Source organism: Zingiber officinale, chromosome 5A (assembly GCF_018446385.1).
Source record: "Zingiber officinale cultivar Zhangliang chromosome 5A, Zo_v1.1, whole genome shotgun sequence".
In the NCBI taxonomy this organism is placed as follows: Eukaryota; Viridiplantae; Streptophyta; class Magnoliopsida; order Zingiberales; family Zingiberaceae; genus Zingiber; species Zingiber officinale.
In genome coordinates, this window is record NC_055994.1 from 72,797,453 (window position 1) to 72,810,131 (window position 12,679).

General features: G+C 39.5%; 1 protein-coding gene and 1 long non-coding RNA gene across 6 annotated transcripts; one reads left to right on the forward strand and one right to left on the reverse strand.

Annotated features, from left to right (window-relative positions):
* Positions 1-3,918: 3,918 nt before the first annotated feature.
* On the forward strand, positions 3,919-8,395 carry LOC121980587 (brassinosteroid LRR receptor kinase BRL1-like). Its single transcript, XM_042532692.1, has 2 exons — positions 3,919-4,431; positions 4,544-8,395. The coding sequence occupies exon 2, from the start codon at positions 4,677-4,679 to the stop codon at positions 8,232-8,234; it is 3,558 nt and encodes a 1,185-aa protein (XP_042388626.1). The 5' UTR covers positions 3,919-4,431; positions 4,544-4,676; the 3' UTR covers positions 8,235-8,395.
* Positions 7,963-12,403, reverse strand: LOC121980589. 5 transcript variants are annotated; one of them, XR_006111605.1, is made up of 6 exons: positions 12,076-12,403; positions 9,711-9,948; positions 9,567-9,612; positions 9,249-9,349; positions 8,230-8,321; positions 7,963-8,102 (listed from the first exon to the last, which is right to left on the reverse strand). It is a non-coding gene; the product is annotated as an uncharacterized LOC121980589 (long non-coding RNA). The 5 variants fall into 5 exon arrangements; XR_006111602.1 differs by having other exon boundaries at positions 9,249-9,338; positions 12,076-12,387; XR_006111601.1 differs by having other exon boundaries at positions 9,567-9,948; positions 12,076-12,392.
* Positions 12,404-12,679: the final 276 nt, after the last annotated feature.

Genomic DNA, 12,679 nt, shown 5'->3' on the forward strand with positions numbered 1-12,679 from the left:
TTAAGGTAAAATATTTTTTCATGATTTATTTGTCTGTATCTTACCGTGAGATCTGACACTGAGATGGGCAATCATCTTTTTGCTCCAATAAATTTAATTTATCCATGTCATGCTGGAACTCTATGGTGCAAATTAAAATTGTACTTTTCGGTAGGATGATAAATTTAAAATGTTGACCGTTTGGATAAGTTTCTATGAGCACTTTATGATTTATCAGGATGGTCAATGAAAGGTTTTTATGGGATGAGATCGATCATTTTTATTATTATATTTTATTGTATTTTTATTCAGTGAAACACTAATTATTGTATGAAGAATCCTGCATCAAGTGATGTTAAAATGATGAGAGTTTTTCAAAAAAAGAATTAAAAGAAAAAACGAAAAGAGTTTCTCAAATTAAAGAGATGCGCCAAAAATTTCTGAAAAAAAAACGATGAGAAGCCTTTAAATTTCAATTAATTAATAAAGCACTATGTGTTGGCTCATTTTTCTACTACCCATGCACTAATTTAGGGAAACAAGAAATCTCTAAAATTTAGTAGTTAATATCGTACACTTGAAAGTATAATTGATATTAAAATGTCTTTAATATTTTCATTTATTACCAAAATATCTTTTCTCTTAAGGTTCAAAATTTATTTTACCTTTTAAAATTACTATTTAATGCCCATACATTTTGTTTGATATTAATGAAACATTTAACAGATTTTTTTAAAAAAATATTATTTAAATAATTACTCTAAATTTAATTATCGTTTGAGATATCCATGTAAACTAAACTACATGTGGCAAACATATAGAGAAAAATTAAAATGACACCCTGCCAAAATGATTCTCTATTTTAAAAATATTAAAATACCATTAGTTTTGTTGTAACAACTTAAACTAAAATTACTTCAAACAAGTAGTTATGAATTAATATTAAAATAATTTTAACTAACAATAATTTTAAATATTTCTAGCAACTTTAACTAAATCTATTACAAATGTTAAAATAAAGATATTTTTAAAATGGAAAAACAATATCACTATTTTTTTTAAAAAAAAATGGCACCCTATTACCCTTTTACGATAACCAAAAATAAGTTGCATCTTTCATTCCTTCCCAAACATATACCTATACATTTTAAATTTAATTAATTAAGATAATTGAGGAAAAAATAAATAAAAAAATTTCTCCATTCCCTATAATATACTTTTAAGAAAAAAAAACCTTAAGACATGCTTAATTGAAGATTATAATTGATAATTTTAATTATCTAATTATGTTATTTGATCATGTTTAATTTAAATAATGAGTGATTCTCTAGTATGTTCATCATATTAGTAAATGAGGGATATAAAAGTGTAAAGTTTTACGTGATTCCTATGTAAAAAAGATTCTTAATTTTTTTTTTCAAAATTAGTATTTCAAATATTAAATCAAACAACATTATGATATATTTTATTTTCTATAATCTTAATTATGTAATTAACTAATAATTACATAACCAAGAGATTATATATATATAATAATAATAATAATAATAATAATAATAATAATAATAATAATAATAATTAGAATCAAATTCATTCTAAATGTTAACTCAAAATTAAATGAAAAAAATATATTATCATAAAAATATGAATTTTTGATGAGGATTACGAGACACGCATTACAAGATGATAATTTGGATCTACTATCGTTTTTATCTTTGTTAATGCGGATTGTCCCCATTGAAGCAAGCAAAAGCTCAAACATTCATGCCCTCATTTACTTTGATGTAAAATGTCACGAGGAGAAACACATGCAACTTCACGTCCAAAATTTAATATCAACTTAAAAACAATTAATGCCCCCCCCTCTAAATCTCTATCGAGTCTAATTAAGACTCCAACTCCCAAATCAATGATGTGCATGTGCCAAAGGCCCATTCATTAATTAAACCAAATAATCCCTCGCTTACCACAAACTTTAATTAAACTAGTTTCATCTTCGCCTCCCCATACTCTTGTTCCAATTCCCCCCAACATTTCCCTTGCTTCATGTGAATTTATTGAATCATAAAAACTCTTGTCTATTCATATATGTTTTTCCAAAGTAAAGTAGGAAATATTTTTCTTTCTCTTTCTTTAATCTAAACTAATATTAATTGAATGTGCGTGGTAAGCCATCTTCTAAGTTTGGATTTTCTTAATCAATTCAATCGAGTGGTTAACCTAACTCATCTACAACCCATTCTAAAGACTAAATCTAATAATTTCATTTTGGTTTGAGTACTACATACATAAAGTAACTGAGTATATTAATTATTATTTTTTAGTCATGTTTCTCAATTAATTATAATATCTCTTAATTTTGAAATTAAACCCTAATGTGGTTTTAATTTTTTTTTAAAATTTATTTCAAATCAAAATATTTCAATTTAATTTTGATTTCCACAACCGATCATGGATTCGTGGGTCGATTTGAATTTTAAAAATAAATAGTTTGATTTGAATAATGTTTTTTTAATCATTGATTAATTTTATATGAATAAAAAAAAATCCCATTTGGAGCTCGCACGTGCGGGTTCGTGTCCGTACCACGCCCGCCCTTTTTCCGTACCCAAAATACCCATGGAGGTAAGGTCACGCGGTGCGGTGTGCGGATCCGGGGTCCCGGCGGTTAGTTTGTCTCTTGTCTGCCACGAGTCGTTATCCGGTACGATACGAAAATTAAGTGCCGCTCGTGTACCCGCCGATTGCGTTGCGCCGGGCCCCACCGGTGGGAATAGATAAGCACTATGCGACGACGAATCAGTTGATTTATTAATTATTATATAAATACAAAAATTAATATGAAACAGCTGTTTAAACGGGGGCGGTGAACGGTCGAGCCCAGTTAATTTAATAAGTTATTCATATTTCTTTATTTAATAAATCTTATGTGTGTTAAAAAAAAAATGCTCCTGTAAAGTCCAATATCAAATTTATTTATGACTATTCGATTCTACCGTCGTATTTGTTTTATAATTCAAGTATTTGATTTTTTAATCTGATTAATTTTAGAATTGATCAATCTGATCGATGAAGATTTTTGATCGATCAGCCGAATAATTTAAAAAATACTCATAGAAATCTTGACGCCACAACCACCAGACTCAAACGTTAAATCTTTAATTATCTTCTGAGAATTCAGCTCCGCTTTCTATTTATTAACTGTTAATTTTTAAAAAATGTATTTCGTTTTTTTTCCCCCGAAGTAGCGGCCGTGGAAATCGTTCAGTCTAGCCGCCACCTAACCCCTAATAACTACAAAATTGCAACTGTACATCTCTAATAAGCAACGTTTCCTAATCCAACACTCATTTTCACAATTTTTTCAAACCTTGTACCTACTTTCTTTATTTCTACTAATCACTCATCTTATTTTATATGATCATTGGTTTTTTCCATTTTATCTCTCAGAAATTGACGAATTGCATTAAAAATAAAATAATAATAATAATAATAATAATAATAATAATAATTTTTGAATTCTCCTCGGCGTACCTGGTTTCCATCTGATTGCTCGATCCGGCGCCACTTGGAAAGATGTTCCGCCTAACGGACCTGCCGCCGCTAGCTACTTCGGGAAAGGTCAAACGATTAGGTGGCGTAGGTGACCGGCGTGTTAGATCGAACCGGATCCAACGATTCGCCGGTTCGCGCAGGCTGAATTTAACCGGGCGGCCGCATTAATTAGACAAGATCCAAGTACAGGCTCGAGAAAGATTTGTTATTTCCCTATCTGATCCAACCTAATCTAATCTAAGACTTAAATAAATAGATACGCATGTGGCCGTCCGTGTCCAGTCCAAGCCGCATCAAAATATGGTGCGTCGAGAATGATGATGGGTCGACTCATCACTTCGCTTCGAGCCGAACAAAACTTTGGGGGCGACAGCTGTTTGAGAGAGAGAGAGAGAGAGAGAGAGAGAGAGAGAGAGAGAGCGCGCGCGGGGTAGAGAGCTCTAGATGCTGCTACTTAGATAAATTATGAACGTTCTGATTGGAGAAGGAGATGTTGCGGATTCGAAGTTAGATTTTTATAAGTTGGTGGGATGGATTTGTTTATGTTTTGGGAAAGAGGGATGCCAAAAAGGCGGACTCGGGAGCATCAAATCCCAGTTTGACCAGCAGGGAGAGCGAGGGAGGGAGGGACAGGGAGAGAAAAAGAAGGGCCCTGCTTGCTTAGCTTAATTAACAGAGACGAAGATGGAGGAAGGAAGGAAGGAAGCAAATCTATTAACTTGGTTTAATTAATCGCCTTCTTTGATAGTTTAATTCGCTTTCTTTCTCTTCTCTTCTCCGTCGCAAAACCTCTCCTAATTTTGCTGCCCGTTTCCGGCTTAAACCTTCGCATTTTGATTGCTTCCGTCTCGTCTCTTCTTCATATCTGCAAGAGATCGATTCCGGCAGCTCAAAAAGGTGAGTTTTTTCTCTCTCTGTTTTGTTTTTAGAGGGGTTTGTTTTGGTTTGAAGATTCCATGAAGAATTTCATCCGTTTGTTTTATCATGATTTGTGTTGGTTTGCCTGCAGATCAAGTCTTTGACTGCAAATTTGGATCTTTATTCTTCTCCGCCGCCGATGTGAGGGCTCGAAAGGCGGAGGAGGAAGGGGAGTAGCGTACCAGAAAGGAGTCGCCTCTGTTCCCTGTGAATTATCTGGAGGTATGGAGAGAGGTATCCTGAAACTGTTCTTCGTCTTTTTCGTTACGTGCATGCTTGCCTTGCTTTCTTCCTCCGTGGAGATGCTGGAGGAGGCCTCTGCTTTGATCCAATTCAAGAACAGCTCCGTCGATTCCGATCCCGACGGCTTCCTGCGGAGCTGGAATTTGTCCGGCTCCAGCTCGAGTGGCGGCCCCTGTTCCTGGACCGGCGTCTTCTGCTCGAACTCCGACGGCCGGGTTCGCAGCCTCAACCTCAGCAACATGGGCCTCAGCGGCCGACTCAGCCTCGAGCATCTCATGGAGCTCACGGCGCTGCGCGATATCAATCTCCGGGGGAACTCCTTCTACGGTAACCTCTCCCAAGGCAGCGCCGGCTTCGCCGCCCAAACCTGCAGTTTTGAGACGGTGGACATTTCGTTGAACGCCTTGAACGCGACTGTCCCCGCCGGGTTCTTGGCCTCCTGCCGGAGCTTGATTTCGCTCAACCTCTCGCGGAACACAATCGCCGGAGGCATCTTTCCCTTCAGCGCCGCGATCCGTGTGCTGGACTTGTCTCGCAACCGCATATCCGACGCCGGGCTGCTCAACTACTCCATATCGAACTGCGCCAATCTCACTTATCTCAATATCTCCGACAACAAGCTCACCGCCAGGCTGGGCGCCGCCCTGCCGTCGTGCTCCAACCTTGCCACTCTCGACCTCTCCCACAACAATCTCTCCGGTAGTTTCTCAAGCTTCGATTTTGGGACCTGCGGAAGCATCGAGGTGCTCGATTTGTCCTACACTGGCTTGAGCGGTGCCGGGCTCCCCCTGAGCTTGGCCAATTGCAACCAGCTTGCCGAGCTCGACCTCTCCGGAAATAAATTCACCAGACAGATCCCGTCCTTTTTGGGGAATTTTTCAAATTTGCGGAGGTTGTCCATGGCAAACAACCAATTTTGGGGCGAGATCCCGCGTGAGCTGGGCCACACATGTGGGACTCTGGTGGAGCTCAACCTCTCTGGAAACAGCCTCACCGGTGGCTTGCCTTCAACCTTCAACTCATGCTCATCGCTGGTGCGGTTGGAACTCGGAGACAACCAGCTATCTGGCAATTTCGTCGAGGAAGTCATTAGCACTATGCTTGCTCTGCGATATCTCCACCTCCCGTTCAACAACATCACCGGCCCTGTTCCATTGGAGGCATTGACGAGCTGTCTGTCGCTTGAGGTTATGGATCTCGGCTCCAATGGATTCACCGGTGAAATGCCCACCGGCCTCTGCTCCTCTCTCCCTAAGCTTCAGAAGATCTTGCTGCCAAACAATTTTCTCTCAGGAGCAGTGCCCGTGGACCTTGGCAACTGCAGTAATCTTCAAACACTTGATCTTAGCTTTAATGAATTGAGTGGGCCGGTTCCACCTGGAATCTGGTCGCTGCCGAAGCTTGTGGACTTAGTGATCTGGGCTAACAATCTCTCCGGTGAGATTCCTGATAGCCTCTGCTCAAACAGTACCACAATGGAGACTTTAATTCTGAGCTACAACAGGATCAGTGGCAGCATCCCACCCTCGTTCTCCAACTGCGTGAATCTTATTTGGGTTTCTCTCTCAGGAAACCTGCTCACAGGAAGCATTCCTATCGGTATAGGAAACCTCCACAGCCTGGCCATCCTCCAACTAGGCAACAACTTGCTTTCGGGTGAGATACCAGAGGGACTTGGTAGCTGTCGGAATCTCATATGGCTTGATCTCGCCAGCAATGGCCTTATCGGTCACATTCCTCCATCCCTTGCAGCACAAGAAGGGCATATAGTCCCGGGAATTGTCTCGGGTAAGCAATTTGCATTCTTGAGAAATGAAGCGGGGAACATATGCCCGGGTGCCGGCGTGCTATTTGAGTTCGAGGACATCAGGACAGAGAGGCTGGCTAACTTCCCCCTGGTGCATTCTTGTCCTGCCACTAGAATCTACACTGGAACAACTGTCTATACCTTTGCAAGAAATGGAAGTATGATCTATCTTGACCTCTCATACAACTCGCTCTCAGGAACAATACCGGAGAACATTGGGTTGATGGAATTCCTCCAAGTTCTCAACATGGGGCACAATCAGCTAATTGGTTCAATACCTGAATCTTTTGGTGGTTTAAAATCCATCGGTGTTCTTGATGTCTCCAACAATCATCTCACAGGCTACCTCCCTGCGGGACTAGGAAGTCTCACATTCCTAAGCGACTTGGATGTCTCAAACAACAACCTCACCGGTCCGATTCCAACCACAGGCCAGCTTACGACATTCCCATCATCTCGCTATGCGAACAATTCTGGTCTTTGCGGGCTACCTTTGCCCCCATGCGGGGCTAAAGCTGGAGGTCACGACTTGTCCTATGATTCTGGTCAGAGGAGGAGATACTTTGGTGGCAGCGTTTTCATTGGCATTGTGATATCTGTGCTGATCATATTTTCACTTGTATTGGCTCTATATCGGATGAAGAAGCAACAGAAAACTGAGAACATGAGAGTTGGCTACGTTGAGAGTCTCCCCACCTCCGGGACAAATAGCTGGAAGCTCTCTGGTGTTCTTGAGCCTCTCAGCATCAATGTTGCCACATTTGAGAAACCTCTGAGGAAGCTAACATTTGCGCACCTCCTTGAGGCCACCAATGGCTTCAGTGCTGACAGCTTGATTGGTTCTGGCGGCTTTGGAGAGGTCTACAAGGCTCGACTCAAAGATGGAACAGTGGTTGCAATCAAGAAGCTAATACAAGTCACTGGCCAAGGGGATCGGGAGTTCACTGCAGAAATGGAGACAATTGGCAAAATAAAGCATCGAAACCTTGTACCTCTGCTCGGGTACTGCAAGATTGGCGAAGAGAGGCTTTTGGTCTACGATTACATGAAGTTCGGAAGCTTAGATGATCTTCTTCATGAAAAGGCAAAGGGCGGAGCCATCAGGCTGGATTGGGCAGCGAGAAAGAAGATTGCTATCGGATCAGCTAGGGGGCTTGCTTTCCTTCATCATAGTTGTATTCCTCACATCATACACAGAGACATGAAATCCAGCAACGTTCTCCTGGACGAGAACTTGGAGGCCTGCGTATCTGATTTCGGAATGGCGAGGCTTATGAATGCTCTTGACACTCATCTTAGTGTGAGCACACTAGCTGGAACACCCGGCTATGTGCCACCAGAGTATTACCAGAGCTTTAGGTGCACAACAAAAGGGGATGTGTATAGCTACGGGGTAGTGCTCTTGGAGCTCCTATCAGGGAAGAAACCCATCGACCCAACTGAATTCGGGGACAACAACCTTGTTGGCTGGGCTAAGCAATTGGTGAAAGAGAACAGGTACAGTGAAGTCTTTGATCCTGACTTGATGAAGACAAAATCTGAGGTACCTGAGCTCTTCAGATATCTGAATATCGCCTGTCAGTGCTTGGATGATCGACCGCTGAAAAGACCCACAATGATTCAAGTTATGGCAATGTTTAAAGAGCTCCAAATAGACACAGACAGTGATTTCATCGATGTGATAACCATCGAACCAACTATAATCGACGAATCAGGAGAAAAAGCACCTTAATCTTGTGTGTTCAGAAAGTAGCAAATTTTGTTTCATTGAAGGTGGCATTGTAACAGTTGTATCTTAATTGCCATTGCAGCACCACACCTGCATTTTTTATTTCTGTAAATATCACAAGAATGTTTAATTAGGCAGGAAAAAAACAGGAGATTTAGATGACATAACATTGTTTAAAGTGCCATGTATCCTAAGAGTAGAAACAAATACATGGAAGAAGAACAGCTGCTCTTGGTGGAAAATATTTTTGCCCTCAAGTAATGTCATCAATCAGGTCTAAGAAACGTATAGGATTCCTGTTACTGAACTGATGAACAACTTCTTTGCCTCTTAATTGGTGCCATGATTTCAAAATTTCCTTGTCCTTCATCAGGTTAGATTAATCATAATGATGCGAACAAGGATTCCCATTCATGGTCACCTTTTTCTGCCAAAAATTCTTCATCAGGGACCCGACTTGAGTGGCTTTATGCAGCAAGGGATCGATTCAGCAACGTTGGAGAAAAATGCAAAACTATCACCATCCATGACAACTCAGGATGGGGATAGAACATATAATTTTATCAGAGAAGTCAAAGTGGATTGGCTATGAGCAGCTATTTATCAAAATCTACCTAGATTGTCATGCCAATCACACGCCACAATAAATTGGAGCTTAAATATGAGTCAACGTCCTCACGGATGTCTAATTTATTAGAGGATGATAAATTTTCGATGGATATATATTTTCAGAAAAAAAAAATCCCTCCTGTTCTAGTCAATTTGACCGATCAACTATAAGTTAACTATTTATCTTTTTACTACAATTAAATAATTAAATGGGAGTCAACCAGTCGATCTATCACATTCTCAGGCATCTGATCTGCAAAGGCATCCACCATGTGAGTGAATGAAACATAATTGAGAAAGATTGACAAGGACGAAAAGTAAAGTACCATTGGAGTAAAAGAAAAGAGAGCAGTAGACTTATGAACACTCAACAGCGAAAGTTTTCTTAATCATCTTATTTGTTTGCACCTGCTACTCAGTAGACTCTCCTCAGTTCAAGAGCAGGCTTATCTCAATGGCCAACTTTATGAGCCTAGCCGTAAGTATGCCTTCCTATCCCTGAAAGTCCACTTCATTATGAAAACCTTTTAGTAATCAATTTTTTGGGGTGAATAATAGAGGGTCATCAGTGGTCAAAAGTTAAGTATCAACAGCAGTTTCTTTAAAGATGAGAATTCTAAAAGGATCAGCTGTGAACTTTTGCTTTTGATAGAGGAACTTTTGCTAAGTGGAACTTGGAATTGAATTATGAATGCCATGATAAAGTAAAATATTCATAGGTTGCACCTGATTCCATCTAGATGTACAATGTCTATTCAAGCGGAAGCCCCACCTGGCCATTAGTTTGAGTAAAAAATATACTCCAAAAAACAGGATATGAAGGTAGAAACGACTCTCATAAGAATGATCCATGTTCACTACAGTACATACTATGAATCTTTCCGAAGGATCAGCCTGCCTGAGTTGATTCACTTGACCTCTGCCCAAGGTTATGTACGGACTCATCCATGTCCAGAGAAGACTCTTCTACTATCGGAACTGTTCTAGTGATTTCCTTCTCCAGACATGCTTGTAGTTCTCTTACTGGTAGCTATGCATTGGCTTCACCACTCGAACTCCCTAAACTGTTTGAGATTTGGTTACGAGTCGCGAAACCAGAACTTGCTTCCTGAGATAAACAAGTCACCAAAAGTTAATAACTGAAAATTAAATGCAAAAGATCATGTCTACCGTATCTAGAACACTGGATGGTGTTGCTCAGATGATTTTTGAAATTTCAAGTTAATCAAGGTTAGTTTATTCCATTTTTGTCTTTTTCTTACTCCTAAATAAGATAAAACTTCGCTAGAATCACTATCCAGCTCAAGTCTAGAGAAACAATAACCCTACAGCAGTACAAATGCTCCAAATTTATTTAATGAGGTGAAAGCGGACAGATGCTAACACATGCTCATTCTTTTAGCGGATCACTTTCAAATGCCCTCTGTACTTTCTGCTTCTAAGACTTCTTTTGGAGGTGGAGACACCTTTACAAACTTTCAAGGAAGCTACAATTGAAGCTTATAATTGAGGGGAGAAGTGATTGCTTTGACCTCAGAGAATTACAAGGATGTAACAACAAGCATTAGTTAAAATAGGCCTCCATTGATCTCAGCTGGACTTTACTAGATATTATACCAACCAACTGTTGTGCAAATTGTTCTTATCAATGGTTCTCTCCAATTTTCTGGTGCAATTTTAGTCAACTAGATGCTTAGATCAATTGATTGATGCATGATAAATCAATTTCCATTCGACACAACCGTGATCAGCATTGTTCTGATCGTGAGTTGATCAGATTGATTCAATTCCTTAATCAACTTAGCCACCATTAATCATCTAGACTATCCCAGTTGACTAACTCTTAACTTATCCTTGAACAAAAACATTCTATTTGCTAACTGATGTATTTAGTTGACTAATTGATCTACTCAACCACCACCCCAACTTAGGACACCCTTCAATTAACTAGATTATTGACTACGACCATCCTAATGGTCGAGCCTGCCTAAGTTGAAATTTATTCTCTTCCAAGTATATATCTTTCAACTCACCAATAGTCTACTTTAGAGACTCCACAATAAGAGAGGATATTTCTCTCAAATATCTGTGGTCCCCATATCTACATCATCACTCAAATATCTTACTCCTCAAATATCCTAAATCCTACAATCAAATATTTGACCAACCAAATATTTATAGGTTTTATCCATCAAATATTTCACTCCCAAATATCCCAAATTCCATGATCAAATATTTCACAACCAAATATTTATGGGTTCCACGATTATTTTATTAATACCGTTGCCATGGGCCCCACCCACACACGCCACACTGCTGTAGCTTTTCGTTCTTTTTTTTTTTTGTTTTTTTAAACAAAAATTAAAAAACACCGTGCAAAACCTTTTGCCTGATGATTTCTAAATATCCCTATCCTCTTCCCTTCCAATGACGGATATTTGAAGAAATATTCTTTCTAAATATTTCCCATTGTGGATGCCCTTATAAGTCCTTCGCCACAAGGTTGCCTTGTGTCAGGTTTCTCATCCCACAGGTGCACTCAAACTCTTGACTCACCCCAAGTGTTATCCTTCACATTTTGCCTACATAATCTATCTTTGCCCACGCATATCTTGTTATCCCTCAGAAGTCCCATTTCATCCTTGTTTGACCTCTTCGAATCTTAAGCTATCAGGTCACTGACCTTGGTCACTCTAAGTCATCTCCAATTGTGCATCTACTAAGTTTTGCATGACTCAAATACACATATAAAATATATATACTTAAAACTTTTTTGCCCTAGCATCAAAACCTATTATCAATACCAATCACTTAGGGTTCGATTACACTAGCACTAATGAGTTTGTTACTATCTTTCATATTTTGCTTTGCTGAAGTATTTATTTCTTAATTGGATATTGTATTTTATTTTATCTTGTTAGATGCGTTTCATACATCATTTCTAATACACGGATAAGTGGCAAGACCAATGGTCACGGATAAAGAGTTTTCTATAAATTATATTTAACAATAAAAAATTAGAGCATATTACATTATTGTCATGCTTTATTTCCTTGCTTGACGAACGGTGTTATACCTTACCATTTGTGAGACGCAATCATCAAGCACAAGAGTATCTAAAGCAAACAAGATAACAAAATTCTTTTCTTCCATCTGCCCACATTATTGTTCTTTGCAAGCTGAAAAATCATAAATTTGTTCCTTTTAAACTGGAATCAAATCAGAAGACAGGTACCTCTAGGGAACTAGGCTGCGCCGTGGGGATCGATGAGAACTTTCCATGCTAGCGATGCGACTCTGCCCTCCATCCTGTAGCCAGCAGAAGAACGCAGGTCCATCGGATCACTGTCCTCCTCCTCATTCATCCAGAAGACCTCGGGGAACCCGAACGAGCCAATCCCGTTCGTATACCTCCTAACCAGATTAGTCGGGAACTCACCGTGCCCAAACCGGAGACACCCCCTCGATTCTCGAAAGGCGGAGATCAATCTGAATGCCTACTTGCTGTCTTCAGGGCTGGGTCGGCCCGGCCCGGCTGCTAGTAAATCGGCTGAGTAAAGCATGAGGAGAATACACTTAATGGGCTTCTTTAGTATAACTACCAGCAAATTGTACTTGGATCATTGCACGCTACATCTAACAGAATCAAAATGCAGAATGCGGCTCCCAGGATAATATTGAGTTGCTTAGTGTGGAACAGAGTTGTTATCACAAGGTAAAAGTTCAAATTTCAACAAAGTATAATTTTCTGATTTACCTCTTCACAGATAATCGTGGGACCGACTATGTGAGACCGTTGGAGTGACAGATTCCACTTTTTTGATATCAAAATGTTGAAC